Source organism: Aythya fuligula, chromosome 13 (assembly GCF_009819795.1).
Source record: "Aythya fuligula isolate bAytFul2 chromosome 13, bAytFul2.pri, whole genome shotgun sequence".
NCBI lineage: Eukaryota > Metazoa > Chordata > Aves > Anseriformes > Anatidae > Aythya > Aythya fuligula.
The window spans coordinates 9,003,971-9,022,964 of record NC_045571.1 but is presented as its reverse complement, the minus strand read 5'-3'; the positions used below and the strand labels follow the sequence as shown (position 1 = coordinate 9,022,964).

Here is an 18,994-nt window from a genome sequence, read left to right as displayed (position 1 = left end):
TCCAGAACTGACAATTGTGTGGGTAGTTTACCTCTTGAAGTGCAAAGTATTATTTTGGAGGTGGGAAGAACAACAGCCTTTTTAGAGCTAATTCTCTGTACATGCTCCCACAAATGCATGCACCAGCAGCTGCTGTAATTGATTCCTTTCCCAAACTAATGTGGGATTCTTGCTCTCATTCTAAGTCTGAACCTTTTTTTTTCCTGCTGTGAAAGACTGGACAACTTGATTTGATTCTGACTGGAAGGCCTTTATTCTACATGAGCAGTATTTAAATTAAGGTTGTTGTAAGAAAAATATGGTTACAATTACCGTGACAAAAGTTGGGAGACATTTTTGATGTTGGCATTTGTTTCTTGTATGTTGAGAACCATGAAGTCAGTTTCAGCTAAATTTGAAAAACTTCAGATACTAAAAATCATATTCAGAATTTCTGTTGAAACGCTAATTGACGTACAGACTGCACACGTCCATCTGCAGGGGATACACTTAGTGAATGCTTTGGGCTTTTACTGCGTTATTATTTGATGGGAACAATGAACCATTAATAAACTCATTTTCATGCCTTTTAATCTATAAGAGTACTCTTAATCTAAGCTATAATCACTATACCAGCTTTTTTCCTCCCTTCCCTTTGTTGTATTTTGTACCTTCTTTTCCGCATATTAGCTTCTGGACTTATGTGGCCTTCCTTCTCAAATACGGCTTTTAGAGCATCAAGTGAAATGACCAGTTATTTTTTGTTTGCTTCCCTTCCTAGTAGGTGTATCTTAGTTGTGTTTTTAATGTTTAAAAAAAAAAAAAAAAAAGCCCAAATTTGGAAATGTATTTTTGCATTCTGGTTTATATCTTATTCTCTCTGAATGCAATTAAGACATGACCTCTATCTGTCTATTAAAACATTATTTTCATAGTTGTTTCTCATTAATCTGTCCAAAGAAAATAAAGATTTTACTGTGTTTAGTTGCAGTGCATCTTGTAATATATAATTTCCAGAAAAAGCTGATGTTATTGTAGTACATGCTATATAACAGCATTGTGAACATCATAGTTAAGGTTCCTAGGAATGATGAAGTTTCGTACTTTCTGTGTATTGTAGGTAGCTGTGTAAAGGACTGACACGATCGTCCTGTTTTCTACTCTTCATTTGGTGGTCTGTAACATATCAAACAGTAAATCAGTTTTTGGATCAGTTGAAATGTAGATCTGTAAACATTGCAGTTGGTGCTTGCTTTCTGAGTTGTCTGTAATCTAGTTAAAGAACTGTGTGATAGAGGTCCCCCAAGTTTGTGAAGACTTTACTTTTGGATACTTTACTTCATATGCATTGTAGCAGATTCTGTCTGACAGTGATTTTCCACAGGGTATTTATCATTATCTTTAAGCTGACGAGGTTGGATAACAGTAGCGGTTCAGATGGGACAGAGTAGACCATTATGTATGCATTTCCATCATGTTTTTTCAACCTCTGTAGAGTTTCATGTTGCTGAGGTTAAACTGCTGTTAGTACCCAAACTAACTTAAAGTGCACCTGTGTACATCTTTACCACTTTGATTGCAATGCAGAAAAATATATGGAGTTATATTTTGGCTTGGGAAAGGTAATACAGAGCTGTACTTTATTTTCTTGCAAAACATTCTTTCCATTTTACTTAATACAGACTTTCCATCTGTGATAATGTATCTTCCGTAGATGCATTAAGCTGTTACTTTCCTGTGGTCTGTTACATGGTCTTGTGCTCAAACATTAGTGGATGACATGTGCATTTTTACATAGTTTTACTTATTGTGGTAATCCATGACTTTTTTACATACTTTATATTTGCTTTTCTCTGTAGGTTTAAGTACTGTAACTTTGTTTAAATGTATGACAACTTCATTGTCATAAACAATGTCTGTGTTATTCTGTGTATTCGTGTCTTACTGGTTTCTCTCCATATGCTTCTTTTAGTTCTCATGGTAACCAAACTTAGTGGTCTTCCCATTTCATATAGCACAGGCATCCTTTAAGAAATCTGTTTTTTGAAAGTATGAAGAGGATGTGTAGGAGAAATTTATCAGTCATTGTTTTAGTCTTCATAAACAAGTAATTTTTATGGTGTTTTTTTCTGTTTAGAAATAAGTCACCATTTATGTTTAGTGGCTTCCCTGCTTGCTTGATGGGATGCTGTATGCAATTCAGCATTTCCCAAGTATTTTTCTTTGTACCCACAATAATCTGAGGTACTTGGAATGGGCAGAGGCTGTTCACATCAATACAGGATTGTATGATTCTGCTAAAATCTACCTTTCCTACTTGTTTGAGTGCTTTCAACATGATCCAACTCTACAATGTGCTGCAAGATATTTCTCAAAAGCTTCCCTGTGTTCTCAGTTGTTTTCTGTGTGCGTGTTGTGTGACAGAAACTTCATACAATCAGGAAAACATTGAAACTGTTTTATGTATGGGCATGTTTATGCATAATTCTGTAAGTTGGAGCTCAGTAACATAGCTTTCTTGGAAGCTTGGGGCTGCTTTACAAAATTGTTTACTGTGGTCAGTAGAGGTATCTGTAGTAGAGGTAACCTGTTCCTTACAGTCAGTAGAGGTAACCTGTTCCTTACGTTATTTTTGCAAGCTTTATCTAGATTTTTAGCAATACTTTTTCAAAGCTATTTTGAATTAGTTTTTTCTTGGTGTCTTACTTCGTATAGGAGATCCTCATTAAAATTCTGTAATCCATTTTGTATTGTTTAGCTACGCCATAACAGCTTCATGTGAAGGTGATGAGAGTTGCAAAACCAGGTGTTTGCAATTACCTGAGCTTCAAAAATGATTGAGAGTTGATATAATGGTATAGTTTTTAGTAACTCTTATTGCCCTGGTGGAGCAGGGGATTTTGTCTTAGTAGCATGAATCTGAAGTTCTCAGGTTGATCCTTCTGTGTGGGTAGAAGCGATTCCAGTATGAGTTTAATGTGTTTTCTGGATCCAAGCAATGTATTGGAGTTACACCTTAATTTTGTGTTGTCTTACATGGACAGATTTCTCATTTTATTTCTTTTTTGCACAGTAGATACATATATAGTTAACATTTTCTCTGTCTCCTTGTGACTATTAATTGAGTTATTGTTCTTTCCCATTAACAGTTGAAATGGGTGCATTTTTCTGCCAGAGATCAAAGGATTTGCTGTAATAATCTATATAAATATGTATCCTTTTCAGAGTTCTAGACAACTTGCATCACGATTTCATGAACAGTTTGTTGTACGTGAAGACCTAATGGGTTTGGCCATTGGCACTCATGGTGCTAATATTCAGCAAGCCAGGAAAGTCCCTGGAGTGACTGCTATTGATCTTGATGAAGATACTTGTACATTCCATATTTACGGAGAGGTAAGTTCCCTTCTTTACCCTTTCAGAAGAGATTACAATAGGAGAACTCCCCTGGAGAAGAGGAGGCTCAGGGGCGACCTTATCGCTCTTTTTAGGTACCTCAAGGGAGGCTGTAGCGAGGTGGGGGTTGATCTGTTCTCCCACGTGCCTGGTGACAGGACGAGGGGGAATGGGTTTAAGTTGAGCCAGGGGAGTTTTAGGCTAGATGTTAGGAAGAACTTCTTCACTGAAAGGGTTGCGAGGCATTGGAACAGGCTGCCCAGGGAAGTGGTGGAGTCACCATCCTTGGAAGTCTTCAAAAGACGTTTAGATGTAGAGCTTAGGGATATGGTTTAGTGGAGGGCTGTTAGCGTTAGGTTGGAGGTTGGACTCGATGACCTTGAGGTCTCTTCCAACCTAGAAAATTCTGTGATTCTCTGTAACTTACCTCATTTCTCTCATACACATGTGTTTTAGGATCAAGATGCAGTGAAAAAGGCAAGAAGTTACCTTGAATTTGCTGAAGATGTCATACAAGTCCCAAGAAACTTAGTAGGTATGTCAATTCTGGTGGGTGTGATATTAAAGAAAAATGCCTTTAGAGAACACGTTTTTACTTTCAGAATTTAAAAAATACATATAAAGTTTTCTTTGAATAGTTCATAGGTGGTATAAAGCTTGGGGCTTTTTTTCTCAGCTGTGCTGAATTTTTCAGTTTACACGAAGGAATTACCTACTGGTTTGCGGTTCAGAAAGATCTTCAACTAGAAGCAGTATTCTTATACTTAAATATGAAGTAGTAAAAGCAGTTTCTAGATTGAGCCAAAGAATTAAATGATTTCCTCCAAAATGATTTCCTCCAAAGATGTGGAGAGATTTGTTCAGCTGTACAACAGATGAGTCATTATTGCTCTGACTTGTATTTGTCTTTTCTCCTGTGCTTTTACTTCTAAAATATTGTTTGTTTAGAAGCAGCAGTGTGGGATGAATTGAAGGCCTGGTTAAGGCACTCAAAGGTCAAGAAAACACTCAAAAGACAATTTAATTACTTCCATTATTAACTATGTCAAGACGGTCCACAAGAATGCATGCAGCACTTGTTGGTGTGTGTGTAAAATAATTTTAATGAGCTTCTGTTGCTATAAAGCAACGTTAAAAATACATAGCATAACCCAGTAGATAAGAGAAGGGAAAATACACACTGTAGTGTACTTTGAAAGGTAGGTAATTCTAATAGTTTGTGAAGCAGTATGTGAAATCTGGTGTAGAAGCAATGTGGAGTTCTGCAGAGGGACAAGTACTTCAGAATGTGGCACCTCAGTTCCGGAGTTGATATAAAAACAGTAGCTTTTAGGGTAAGTTCTCCATCCCACTCCCTCCCAATTCCACTGGTGGTAAGTGAAATGATAGGCTGTCATTATTTTAACTTGAAGTTTTATTTTCTTTGTTTCTATTCTACGTTTAGATCTCTGAACTTACTTCCGGTTTTGGCAGCTTTGCATTTCTAGTCTGTTTCTTGGCCTAGATCCCTTCTAATATAAAATTAGATCAACCATATGTCATATCTGAAATAAGCAATGTTTGGTAATTTACTTTCTAACTTCTAATGATTTGCCAGAAAACTAAATAATTTTCATTAAAAAGGCAAAAGGCCATTTTCCTACATTTGCATTTTCTTTAGATAAAACAAAATTCAGCATCTGTTTTTCTACTTAATTATCTTTTAAAAAAAAAAAAAAAAAAAACATAAATAATTCTTTTTAAAGGCTGCATGGAAATTAATAACCTGAAATGTAGGTTACAAAACGTAGGCATGCAGTCCATAATTTTTAATGAATGTTGTGTATGTTGATGAATTCTATCTAAAAATAAATACTAAATATTTTTTCATTGGCACAAGTAATTTACTGTTCATTTTCGTGTTTTGGTTTACTTGACTTTTTTATATACCACCAAAGCTTTTCAATATTTATTAGCAAGATGTTGTTATATTTACTGAAGATGTGTAAGGGAATAAAGTATTCCAAATAAGCTTTAGAATCTCTGAGTAGGCCTTTGTGATCAAGGAAGAGTTTACTGTCCATCTCTTGTCAATTTTCTACAAATATGAAGGATTTAAAAGTTCATGGTAGAAAAATGGAAATGCAAAAGTGAAACTTCATTTAGGAAACTTTATTTAGCTTTGAACAATAGGTACAGTATCCCGTGCAACTAAAAGAGGGTTTTAATTTGCTCTCCAGGGATTAATTGTACCAATAAAACAGTAGCAGTCCTGTATTCAGTATTTTCTGCCCTTATTTAAGTAATGTGCCTGCATAAATGTTACATTCTAAGTTTTTCATCAGTTTTAAGATTCTGTATTCCTGTTCTGTGCTGATAACATCTTTGATATCACTCTACTAAACTTTTCTTTATTCCTGTAATTGCAAGATACGGCCTTTCCTTATTCACCTTCCAAGCAGCTCATTTATCCTGTCTATTTTCAGACAAGTTAGTGTGTTCAGGTTGGACAGAACTAAACTTTCCATTTTTTCAAATGAGAATGTGGTTCTGAAGATAAATGTAGGCATTGCTGACATCAGAGTATAATTTGTTTTTAATCTGACTTTTTAATGAATTGTAACTTTTTTTCAACTATCTCTAAAGAAAAGCTCAGTTTTTAAGAGAATCTATAATACAGGAAAACCTTAGCTTTTTTTTTTTTAACCAACTAACTAATGATTTGGTTTTGTTCTCTACCTGAAAAGTGATGAAACATCAAATGTAGGTCATTGTAAAAGTTTAAAAAAATATGTAACCAACAAAGTTTATTCTTAAATGACTCTGAAGTTAATTTAAATATATCAAAGCAAAGCCAAATAAGCATGCGAGTTAGTGAATGGATATGTAACCAAGATCATAGAATAGCTTGGCTTGGAAGGGATCTTATAGATCCAGTTCCACCAACCCCCTTGTACCTGCCTGACCAGGCTGCCCAAAGCACCAGCCATCCTGGCCTTGAACGCCCCCAGGGATGGGGCATCCACAACTTCTCTGGGCAGCCTGTTCAGTGCCTCACCACCCTCTGAGTTAAGAATTTCCTCCTAATTTATAATCTAAATATTTCTGTTAGTTAAAAACTATTTCCCCTTCCTGATAGTTCTAACACTATCAGTCTGTGTAAAAAGTCACTATATGGTTTTTTTATAAGCCCCGCTTTAAATACTGAAAGGCCATAATGAGATTTCCCTGGAGCCATCCCTTCTCCAGGCTGAACACACCCAATTCTCTCAGCCGTTCTTCATAGGAGAGGTGCCCCAGCCCTCTGATCAGCTCTGTGGCCATTCTCTGGACTCACTCGAACAGCCCCACATCCTCGTGCTGGGGGCTGCAGACCTGGATGCAGTGCTCCAGGTGGGGCCTCATGAGGGCAGAGCAGAGGAGGACAATCCCTTCCCTCGACCTCGACGATCGCTGGCCATGCCTCTGTTGATGCAGCCCAGGATGCAGTTGGCCTTCTGGGCTGTAAGCACCCACTGCTGGCTCATGTTGAGCTTTTCATCCACCAGAGCTCCCAAGTTCTTCTCTGCAGGGCTGTTCTCAGTGAGTTCTTCTCCCGGTCTGGGATTGCCCTGACCCATGTAGCAGCACTTTGCTCTTGGACTTGTTGACCCTTGTTAGGGTTGCATAGGCCCACTTCTCAAGCTTGTCCAGGTCCCTGTGGATGGCATCCCTTCTTTCTGGTGTGTCAGCTACACCACGCAGCTTGGTGTCATCTGCAAACTTGCTGAGGATACGCTTGATCCCACTGTCTGTGTTATTGATAAAGATATTAAGCAGCACTGGTCCAAAGATGGACACCATTTGTCACCAGCCTCCACCTGGAGCAACTCTCTGGGTGTAGCCATCCTGACAATTCCTTATTCACCAGATAATCCACCCTTCTTACCTCTCCAGTTTAGAGAGAAGTATGTTGTGTGAGACTGTCAAAGACCTTACAGAAGTCCAGGTAGATGACACTGGTTGGTCTTTCTTTGTTGACTGTATGATTTACTCCATCATAGAAGACCACTGGAAGGCATGGTTTACCCCTGGTGAAGGTGTGCTGGCTGTCTCAGATCACCTCCTTGCCTTAACTTTGCTTCCAGGAGGATCTGTTCCATGATCTTCCTGGGCATAGAGGTGTGAGGCTCACCAGTCTGGAGTTCCCCAGGTCTTCCATTCTACCCTTTTTCAAAACGAGATTGATGATGTAATACAGAAGTGCAGAATTGTGATTCATTTCCTTTGTTCTCTGTAGAAGCTTTGAAAAGGAAGGGAACTATATTCAGTTATGAACCTTCATAATAAAGTACCTCTCTTCCTGTACGCTGCAGTGATTGCTTTGGAACATTACCAAAGTTAACGTCCCAGGCTGCCTTAGACATTATAGTTCATGGCTTGTTGACTAAATCTTTGTTGTGGAGTACTATGTCATTTTGACAAGTTCTTGCACTGTTACTGAATGGTTGTGTTTAACTAGAATATAGTAATGCTCTCAGGTTTTAGGGGAAAAACCCTGAAAATGGAATCTTTTGTATGTTCTTTCTGTAGGAAAAGTAATAGGAAAAAATGGAAAGCTGATTCAGGAGATAGTGGACAAATCTGGTGTTGTAAGAGTGAGAATTGAGGCTGAAAATGATAAAAATATTCCACAAGAAGAGGTATGTTTTTAGTTCATGTGATTTCTATATATGTTAACTGATGGTTATATTCTACCCAGTGCTAAAATGAAATTTTCTTTGTATTTTTGTAGTAGTAAGTGAGATGAAACTCTGATTACTGTTCTTTTTCCTTATGGAACTATGTTTCCCTGTTAATGTTAAAGGGGCATTTCTATGTAAATCGGACTTTATTTTTGTTTTAAAAAATGCTGTATGAAACTTTGTGATGCACCTTCTTAGAGATTTCACATTATTCCTGTTAGAAGCAGTGATACTGTTTCTCGGCATATGCTAAGCTGTAAATTATATGCAAATCTTCCTGTTCCCATTCATTAATTTGCCTTGAGACTGATTTCTTGGGGTTTTACCTGCTTTCAATTTTACCAGTAAGTTCTTACATTGTAAGGAAAAGTTTGTGTTCTGTGTGTAAACCCCTAAACCCTTTTTTTAAATGTAATCTGAATTCGCAGTAGCATGTGAATTGTAATTTAAAGGAAAATCAGCCATGAATGATGTGAAGCGCCATTTATGCACAGAAAGGCTATCTAAAATTGTTTATTTTTTTCCTACCTACCAGCCTTGTAGAAGGCTTTAATGAAGTCTTGAACTTTGTAATTTGACAACTTAAGGCACTTCTGTGTGGGGTTATGTTGTGGGGGAAAGGTTGCAGGTTTGAAAGTAAAGCTTTAAGCAAAAAGGTTTCAACATCTCAATTTAGGAGAAGTCCCTGCACTTCAAATATGAAATGTGCTTGATCAAACACTCTTACCCGAAAATCTGAATATGTACTCATTAAATAACCCTTGAATAAGACATGAAATAGATTTCTAGAACACTTATGTTCTTGCTTCAGTAGTTTTTCATCTTTTGTATCATCATGATTAAATTATTACAGAAGACCCACAGTTCAATTTTTCTGTAAAAAGTGGCTAAGCAATTAAGTTTTTTTTTACTTCATTACTACTTTTACATCTATTTGAAAAGGTAAGAAAGTCAACTCTTCGTAGATTTAAAAGATTCACTTCTATTTCAAATACTATTTCTAACAAACTTACAACTCTAAAATTCTTGAGCTGTCTTAATAAGCAAGAGGGTGCTGCTTTTGCTGCTGGCTAAAAGTTTCAAAGTTTTTAATGTTGCCTACACAAGAAAATTTGGGTAAAAGAGTAAGTCATGCTATAGTTGGATTTCAGATTTTTTCATTCTTGTGTCTTGAAAAAACTAATTTGATGTCCAAAATACATCTTTTAAAGATGAACTGAAAACCTTTTCACCTGCCAAGCTCTGCGTTCCTATTTCTGTTTTTCCTGATAATGACATTGTTAACCCTGGCATTCCTTATGCTGCTTTAGGTGTTAGTTGTGTCATGTTTTACACCAGGAAAAATAGAAAAAAAAAAAAAAAAAAATGTCAAAACCTGGCAGGTAAAAGTTAGTACCTGTAAGCTTATTTCTGTCATATTTGAAATGAATGTCTAGGAATCTTCCACTGTGTAGACACATATTGCAGACTTGTTTTGTGAAGAACAGTGGGTCACTTTTAATACAGTATTGGGTTCTTTCTGTTAAGAATGAGATCTCAAAATCCTGCCCATAAAATTTGGGTGTGGTTCCATAACTCCCGTGATTTTATGAGTTCTTCAGGCTTTTCATCTTTTAAAATAGGTTTTATTTCTTATAGTAGCATATATTATTTCTAAATTTCTGAGCAGATGACTTATGGGCATAAGAATTGACTACTGAAACTAAGTTGAAGATTGGTGCTTTTGCTTTGAAGACAGAAATAAGCCTCAATAAATAAGCACTTTGGAGTTTTTGTAGGGCTAACAATCCTTCATGTTGCTACTAGCTCAAATTCTTAAGATTTGGCATTTTTATACCTAGAGTTCCCCACTGAAAGTGACAAGCACCTACCTCTTCCTTACATGCTATTTTAAGTCAGTTGTCTTTTAAAAATTGATACTATATACTAGTTAATGCCAGTTTAGTGTAAAAGTAATTACTCTTCATCAAGCCATATTAAATATTTATGAAATAAAATGACCCAGATAATAAGATAGTCCATTTCAGTGGACCACACCTTCAGTGGACCACACCAGTGGCTAACAGATTTCCAAAGCTCAAAGCCTAGAGTTAGTGTAGCGTTTTCTTAAGATTAAAGGGTTGCTGGGGGCGGGTAGAGGGAAACACAAAAATCTTTTGGATGCAATCCTGCAAAGAGTATGCATGCAGTGAGAGTTAAGGGTGTTCAGAGCTCATGATGAGATACTGTGAGATACCCTAATATAACAACTTAAAAAAAATAAAATGTTATCAGTTCAGTTAGGGGTAGTCAAGCTCTGTCTACTCAGGCATGGGTTTCAGCAACTGAGTGTTTACAAGATTTAGGTTGACCTCTGCGGTTTACAGTGAAGCTCGTACTGCGGTGGTGAGGCTTCAGCTGGTACAAAATTCAGGTAGTTTAGTCATTAGGTTTGTGTGGGCAATAGTCCTACCTCTTGAATTGATGCTTAGCCCAGTTTTAGACTGGAGTTATCCTTGTGGAAATTATTTTTGAATCTGCTAAAATTTAGCTGTTTTCAGCACTTGGGACTCTTTTAGGTAGATTTCTTACACCACTTTTCACCACCTAAGTTGGTCTTTAGATATTTTATCTGTAAGGGTCATAATTTCAGGTGTTAGAACTTGATCAACTCCAGGCCTACATTTCACAGGTAACTAATGAATCACTTAATGTTTGAAAGGTAATGGGCTTGTAAGCTAGTAATTGTTGCCTGATGTGCTAACTTATGTGCCTTTTACCATTTGAGGGATCCTTAAGGAAGAGCAAGCTTTGCTGTGTGACAGTGTTAATTTGACTTTTAAAAAAAGGATTTAAGAAAGGCTTCTTTACGGACCTGCAGCATAAAAGTAGCTGGTGTGAGAGAGCAGACATAATCAGCAAAGTTGGTATTAGTTTTGAAGGAAGGGAGGAAACCTGAAGGGTTTTGTATGTTTTACTTGATGGGAATAATAAATGTTGATATCGATGTCTAAATTTTCTTAAGATTATCTTTTTTGCATAGAAGGATAATTCCCTTTAGTCAGCATCAAAAATTAAATATAGTATTGTTTCATTTTTGAATTTGTGCTTATGCATGTTGTAAAAAATATTTTTTAAATTTATAATAATGTTTGGTTCTCTTCAGTATTTGATGCCTAATCAGTAATCATAGGTTTAATGTTACTGTGTTGTAGGGAATGGTACCATTCGTATTTGTGGGAACCAAGGATAGCATCACTAATGCAACTGTTCTTCTGGATTATCATCTTAATTATTTAAAGGTGAGGAGAATGATGCTACTCTACCACTGAAATTTGTCTAACAATACTTAATAAGGTAAAAACAGGATGATGAACAAAATCTTTTCAGGCCGAAAAAGCTGTTGAAAAGTGGCTGTTACACAATCTACATTAAAGGCTTCTTGTAAAAGTTTTATTTCTTTGATTCTTAAATGGCTTCTAACATGGGAGTGGAAAGTGCTCGATAGCCCTGAATTTTTTCTTAGATTCTTCAATTCATAGTTAATTCAGTTGATTTTTTTCTTTGTGCTGTACTAACCTTTCTGAACAGAAGGTCATATAACAGCACTCACCTGTCTGTGTAACAGCTGGAGAGCTTGCTAACTGTGCAACAGTTTTAAACATTAAAAGGGTTCTTTGGTAAACAAACTATCCTCAAAGCTGACTTACGAAGTATTAAATACATTATCAACAGCAATATATTAGTTTTGTTTTCTTTTCTGAGAAATGCGTGTCTGTACATTCACGTATGGTTACATCACCTGCAATGCTTGTGTTTGAGTAGGAAGTGGACCAGCTACGTTTGGAAAGACTGCAAATAGATGAGCAGCTTCGACAGATCGGAGCTACTTCTAGGCCCCCACCAAATCGTACAGATAAAGAAAAAGGATATATGACTGATGATGGTCCAGGACTTGGGCGAGGTAGTCGACCTTACAGAAACAGAGGGCATAGCAGACGTGGTCCAGGCTACGCTTCGGGTAGGTAACTAGAAGCATGCTTACAGTTTTAATAGAAGCCTGTTGGATGCTGCTTTGGTCTCTTGCTTTCTTGAATGCCATTCTGTTAGTAGTTAATATTTAAGGCTTGGCAGTTGCAGGAACTTGGAAACAGATGTTCAAACAAATTCAATTAAGTACTAATATTTGGAGATTATTTAGAGCTTTATGTAGCAGAAAATATTCTGAATGAAAATAGGTCAGATTATATTAGCACTATTTTACTGCAGCTTCTGTCTCTTAACACTATAGCCTGTCTTCTAGATCACGAACTACTAAGGACAAGGATTGTTAATTTATCTGTATTTTGAATGACTCTTAATAAAACCTGGTTTTCATTTGACCCTGTAAGAGGCTATTTTAGTATAAATACTTGCAAGTGAAAGTAGGATGTTTACCTCCTGAAGTTGAACTTAGGTGCTTTTGCTAGAAGAGCATAGTCAATGACAGTGTGTTCTTCTTTTAAATCTTGTATAATTTATTTATGAATAGTTCTAAGGAGCATGCTTCTTTAGAGCAATCTGTTGCCTCAGTATCCAGAGTATAGGCCGGCTGATGTTTGCACTTATTGCAGTGTCTGTGTGAGCTCCATGACATGCATATGATGTAATCAAGAATTAATGTTATTCTGGTGAAGCCCTTTATGATTTTTAAGACACAGGTTCACCTGACTAATAATGTGTATAGAAAAATGAAAATTTGGAAAAAGAATGAACTTCTGTCAGTAAAAGTGATCTGTTAACTTCAAAAATTAGGTAACGGAGTTATTTTGAATCTGATACGTTTACAGCGTTCTGACTTCAGTTTCTGCTTCTGTAGTGTGTGTTACAGGCTGTTTCGTGGTGCGTTGAGGGGAGGCAGGACAAGTTATATTTAAAAAACTGAAATTCCTGAATTTGATTAGATGTGATTTTAACTGCATTTGCACAATAAATTCAATAATGGATAGTAATAATACTAACTATAAAAGTGTGGCAGACAACTTAACCTGAAACATACTTCTAACTCACAAAGTCTATACTGACTTTTTTTGAAGAAGTAATGCATAACACATCTCTGTATTATGTATGGAGGCAAACATTTCAAAACCATTTTAAAAAAGAGAAATCTCTAAGTGTACAGATGTATTTTCCATTCTACTGTAATATTTTCATGCTTAGCTACACTGGCACGTTTTGGATTTTTTTATCCTCTTGATAGGAACTAATTCTGAAGCATCAAATGCTTCTGAAACAGAATCTGATCACAGAGATGAACTTAGCGATTGGTCGTTAGCCCCAGCAGAAGAGGAGCGAGACAACTACCTACGTAGAGGAGATGGGCGAAGACGTGGAGGTGGTGCAAGAGGGCAAGGAGGACGGGGTCGTGGAGGATTCAAAGGTAAATCTAGATTTCTTTTTGAAGAAGAGAAGGTTAGCAGTGTTATCCTTAAGCAAACTCAGTTTCCTCAGCCTCCTGTCTTAAAACATGCTTTAGCCTCCTAGCCATCATGGAAAGATCTGTAAATATGTTGAAGCTTACCAAAGTTGACTGCGCTTTTCTATCCTGTGGTTGATTGTTTTGAGAGACATTTGTCTCCTGAGGGCAACTAAGAAAAGTCTTTCTTAAACTGTACTGATTTTAAATGGTGGTTTTGTGTACTGTGATTTACTGCATGAAAAGATTTTCTATGATGGTACTTGGGCCATAGTTTGAGCATTGTTGTTATGTTATCAAGGGTATTTTTTTAATGTCCCTTAGGATGAAAATTTTCAAGTAATTAACTGTTAGGCCTGTGCACTTCTTGAATACAAGAAAATTCTGTGTTCTTACTCGAAAAACCTGGTTGATTAATTCTTTCTGCAGGAAACGATGAACAGTCACGAACAGATAACCGTCAGCGTAATTCAAGAGATGCAAAAGGGAGAACAGCAGATGGATCTCTTCAGGTAATTTTTCCTCTTCTTAGAACTCTGCACTGCTTAAAGATGCATAAGCGTTAGTGTATATGTACTAACATGGGATTCTTTAAAACTGCACCTGACAAAGTAGCCTTCTGGTTCCTTGTTATCTAATCATGTTTAGAGGAATATCAGAGTTCTGTATTGTTTTGTATTCCACACACAGGACTCTTGGTATCTCAAGTTGTGTAAAGATACAGCTTCCTAATGTGGAACTAACACTGTTGTTTTGCTGACAGTTTTTAAAAGTTCAGAGTAGTGTAATTTGATTTTAATTTTTGAAGTGAATTGAGATGACAAACTTGTCTCCTGAAGCTAGCTCAGACTGACCCCAGCTCAAATTACAGTATAGAGCTTATTTCTGGAACTTAGCTTTCCCTTGAGTTAGAACACTGATCATGAGTCCTAAGGTTTTACTAGGCAGCTGTATTTGATTCTTTGTTGTAATTAGTTTTTTTTATTTTTCATTTTCCCTTTTCGCAGCATTTTCTGCTCTTGTTTTTCCTTTCAAAATGAGGGAGTGTAACTGAGCAAAAAGAGTACTTAATGCTTTAAATAAAAGGGGCGGGAGTGCTTGTATTGTAGCCAAACTCTCCAGAGTGAAGAAGTTTACACTTTTAAATGCACCTTTATTACTAAATGTTTGCAATTCAAAGCTATGCAATCTAGGAAGCAAGTTAAGAATATAAATGGAGAAACAGTTCAATATTGATCTTACAGATTTTTATAAAGATACTGATTTTTTCAACTTTTCAAGTGTTTTCTAGGGTGAAGTTATTCATGATGACATTTTTTATATATATATGTTAAGGTTCCCCAAATGGAAATGCTTTTTGTTAGTGTGCAGACCTACCACTTCTTACCACATAGGATGAGCTATGTTAGGATGGAGGAATAACGAGCAGCTGTAGCTGCCACCTTCTATATGGTGTTACAAGGAATCACAGGTCTGGAGGGAGATTCACCTGATTCTCAGTGTCTTGGTTTAGGCTGTTTAAAAAAAAAAAAAAAGGAAAAATTTGGAGCATGTGACCAAATGCTTTGTTTTTGAAGTGGGAGTGCTAAACTCAAGGATGTAAATACAGATATGAAATGCAAACAAATAGCACACAAAAAAAATATATGCACATACATGGCCACACAACTTTTACAGTTGATGAGCAATTCACTTGCAAAATTTGAAGTAAAGGAAGATGAAGCAGATAAAGAAGAATGTTGATGTTAGAGGGGAAAAAAAAACTAAGGAACTTACCGAAGTCATGATTTTTGTCTGTTACTCTGAGATTTGGATGAGATGATACTTTTTCTATATTTAAGTAAGTACTTATATATGATTAAAACCTGACTGATCAAATTGTAATAAATTTTTGTAATATCTCAAGGAATAAGCCAGAAATGGGTTTAAGAGTTTACCCCCTACGAGCATAAAAATCTTGCTTTCAAAATGCTCACTTGAGTATTTTCAGTGCCATTTATAAAAGCCATGTAGATCTTTGGTGAATTAAATGAAATCTTTTTTGGATTCCCTAGGTGGATGAGACAATTTTGGGGGTGTTAGTATCATTTTATGATTTTTGTTTATTTTTTCAAAAATTAATATTTCCATACAACAACTAGAAACTTGAAGTAAAAGTGAAATGATGTTTCAGAGTTCCATGTACTCTTGCTCTTGCACAAATATAGTATGTTTTTGCTTTGGTGAGGGAGCAGAGCTTTCCAAGACTAGGCAGACTGGAGTGTTTGTGGAGATTTGTTCTTTTATGGCCAAAAGTATGTGGCATTTTCAAACAGAAAAAGAATCAGCCATGCTCCATTTTAGCTAGTTACTTTTAACGGAGCCTTAAGGGTGTGTTACTATTTTGTGTCTTCTGACGATTTAATAAACAGCACTCCTCCCAGGCTGCAAAGGTAATGAACGCGTAAGGGGTGGATGAAAGGAGGAGAATGCTTTATATAACTCTGACTTGTTCCAGATCAGAATTGACTGCAATAATGAAAGGAGTGTCCACACTAAAACATTACAGAATACCTCCAATGAAGGTAGTCGGCTGCGCACGGGTAAAGAACGTAATCAGAAGAAAGAGAAAGCGGACAGCGCAGATGGTCAACAGCCGTTGGTGAACGGAGTACCCTAAACTGCATAATTCTAAAGTCATATTTCCTATACTGTTTCAGTAATTCCTATTCCACATTAGAGAAACTTGTTAGGCCAAAGACAAATAGTAGGCAAGATGGCGCAGGGCATGAAATGAACATATGTTCTCTGTTAGCCTTTTTTAACATCAACAGTATGCAGTTGTTTTCAGAATAAGAAGTTATTCAAATATTTGCATAAAAATATCTGAATTTCCGAAAATCGCTTTCAAGTACATATTGCACTTCAAACAATGAAAGAATCTTTTTGTTTGTTTTAAAAATACTGAGCTGTGCATTGGTAAACTTTCTGTTCAGTTGTACCATTTTAACGCATCGGGTCAAAATCACTGCTCAATTTCAATTTTCAGAATAAATAGTGTTTGCAGTAATCAAATTGGCTTCTGTTTTCAATCTAACTTACAAGTTCTTCATGAAATGCTATGTCGTTTTATGTCCTGTGTCAGTTCACATTCTGGTCCACCTTTTTCAGTATTTTAGTGGACCCTGAAAAATGTGTGATGTAACAATTGTCATTTTCATTAGCAAAAAAGTTGTATGATCTGTGCCTTTTTTATATCTTGGCAGGTAGGAATATTATATTTGGATGCAGAAATCAGGGAAGATGAGTTGGTAACACTAAATGTAAAATATATGTAGCAATCCTTGTCAGACGTTAGTACTTTATAGACAAGTGCATGCTTTCCATAATTTTTTCCTTACATAAGCATTGGGTTAGGCAGTTATAAGAATAGGAAATTTTGCACTGAAGATTTGGCAAATAGTGTTATTGAAAAAGGGGTGTAACTTTTTTCTTTGTAGGCAGTACAGATTTTTTTTTTTTTTTAAAAAAGAAAAAAAAAAAACCTTTCCATTGTGGAAAACTAAAAAACTCGTTGTTACTGAGGGAACAAATGTAACTCGTTCACAAGCTAGTAATGTGTGCCTGCTATTTGGCCGGATGACCAGTCTAAAGCGCTAATGTTCTTCATCGTCCCAAAAGTTTTTGAATTTCTGTTTTAATCTGGGGACTATTTCAGGAGAGGTAGGAAGAAAATCACCACTCTGAAAAGTTCAGGTGCAGTAACTGGAGATACTGGGGGTAGAACAAATCCATCTTATTTTGAGGTACAAGGTCTGAATTACCAGCCCATTGGAAGGCAATGCAGAATTTGATCTAAAGTACAGTCATACACCAGGGAAGGGTGGGAAGCGGTGGGAGGAGCTGTGCTTTCTTTTATTTTTGATCATGCATTAAACTCACTGGGCAAAGCTGTATAAGGACCTCCATTTTAATCCATTTTATTCAAATTACTCCAGAAGGAGAGCCACTGATTGTGTACAGAATTGTACAAACTTGACCTTGCCTCTGATGTATTTTGTGAGTTTTGTTTCTTTTGCTTTCTTCATTCTTTGTTTTCCTTGCATACAGGTGAGCATACTAAAAACGGCAACAAACTGCACATGATTTAACAAATATAAAAATGTCTTAAAAAGTATTGCCAAACATTAATGTTGATTTCTAGTTATTTATTTTGGGAATGTATAGTATTTGAAAACAGAAATTGGTACCTTGCACACATCATCTGTAAGCTGTTTGGTTTAAAATACTGTAGATAATTAACCAAGGTAGACTGACCTTGTAATGTAACTGCTCTTGGGCAATATTCTCTGTACATATTAGCTACAACAGATTGGATTTTATGTTGACATTTGTTTGGTTATAGTGCAATATATTTTGTATGCAAGCAGTTTCAATAAAGTTTGATCTTCCTCTGCTAACTGATGTTGATGCAATCCTTATAAATGATTGCTTTAAAAATCTCAAAACAAGTAGAGAAAATATTTCTGTTTAGACTTTAACTGTAGTCATTGTTACTTATACGTTCTAGGAAACTTCTTAAAATATTACCAATTTTCAAAAAATATGGCACATAATGCTCAAGAAACAATCTCATTATGAAATGGTACAATACCTGTTGAGTTGTCACATTATATGCACTATATTTCTTACATTCAGTGGTTGAGTTTACTAAGGTGCTAACTAGGTTAAATGTGAAATTACTAAACTACTACAGTCTTGACTAATTAGTTGCATTCCATTCTCAAGTGCATTTTGGGATTATGACCTTTCAGTATTTGTGTGCTTAACATGTATCCCTTTCAATTCAAATTCCAGTGTTTTTTAAATGTTATTAAATTTCAACAAATTAAACTGTGAATCTAAATGTACAGTTTTATTTTGAAAAATCATGTGTTGTTTAAAAAACTTGAAAGTGCAACCGATGTCTGATGCTTGAGTTCAGGTCCGTCCTATTGGTAACTTATAAAGTATGGTCTAATGAATTAAAGTTATTTTAAAAAATAAAGTTCTTTAAAAAGAATGAGAGGTATTTGTGAATGATGCCAGAGTTTAAATTCAGTAGGGTTAACATCAAAGCCTATAAATTAACAGATGCTTATGAAAATAGAAAGTGTTTTCTTTCTTTACCGAATGTATTTATGTTAATGATGGTAACTTTTCAGAGTTGGTATAAAATCTTGTCAAGAAAAGACCTCTACTTATATAGGTTGTTTGAAATGTTTTTTTGTTCATTTGTTTTGTTTTTCTGATGATGAGCATTCATGAGTTCAACAATCAAATCAGTTTAGTTCTTGTGTACAGAAACTTTTAATGGCCTAGCTATAAATTATATTTCTGCTATTTGCTGTCTCTAAAATCAAACGTGTTCAATGCTTGTTTCTTTCAACAAGCCAGAAACAAATTTAATAGTCCAAGTATGATATCGACTGTACACTCTGCATTCTTTGTAGGAGTGCTTAAT

At 36.0% G+C, this 18,994-nt stretch overlaps 1 protein-coding gene across 3 annotated transcripts in view; it reads left to right on the top strand.

Moving 5' to 3' along the window:
• FMR1 (FMRP translational regulator 1) overlaps positions 1 to 17,951 on the top strand; it is a 31,329-nt gene extending 13,378 nt beyond the window's left edge. Inside the window, exons 8-15 of one of the 3 annotated variants that reach the window (XM_032196086.1) lie at positions 3,205 to 3,375; positions 3,832 to 3,910; positions 7,927 to 8,036; positions 11,273 to 11,359; positions 11,883 to 12,078; positions 13,297 to 13,476; positions 13,942 to 14,024; positions 16,061 to 17,951. In XM_032196086.1, the coding sequence (XP_032051977.1) occupies positions 3,205 to 3,375; positions 3,832 to 3,910; positions 7,927 to 8,036; positions 11,273 to 11,359; positions 11,883 to 12,078; positions 13,297 to 13,476; positions 13,942 to 14,024; positions 16,061 to 16,171 (1,017 nt within the window). In that variant the 3' untranslated portion in view covers positions 16,172 to 17,951. Of the gene's footprint in view, positions 1 to 3,204; positions 3,376 to 3,831; positions 3,911 to 7,926; positions 8,037 to 11,272; positions 11,360 to 11,882; positions 12,079 to 13,296; positions 13,477 to 13,941; positions 14,025 to 16,009 lie in introns of all 3 variants that reach the window. The other 2 variants (XM_032196085.1, XM_032196087.1) reach the window with 2 other exon arrangements.
• Positions 17,952 to 18,994: the final 1,043 nt, after the last annotated feature.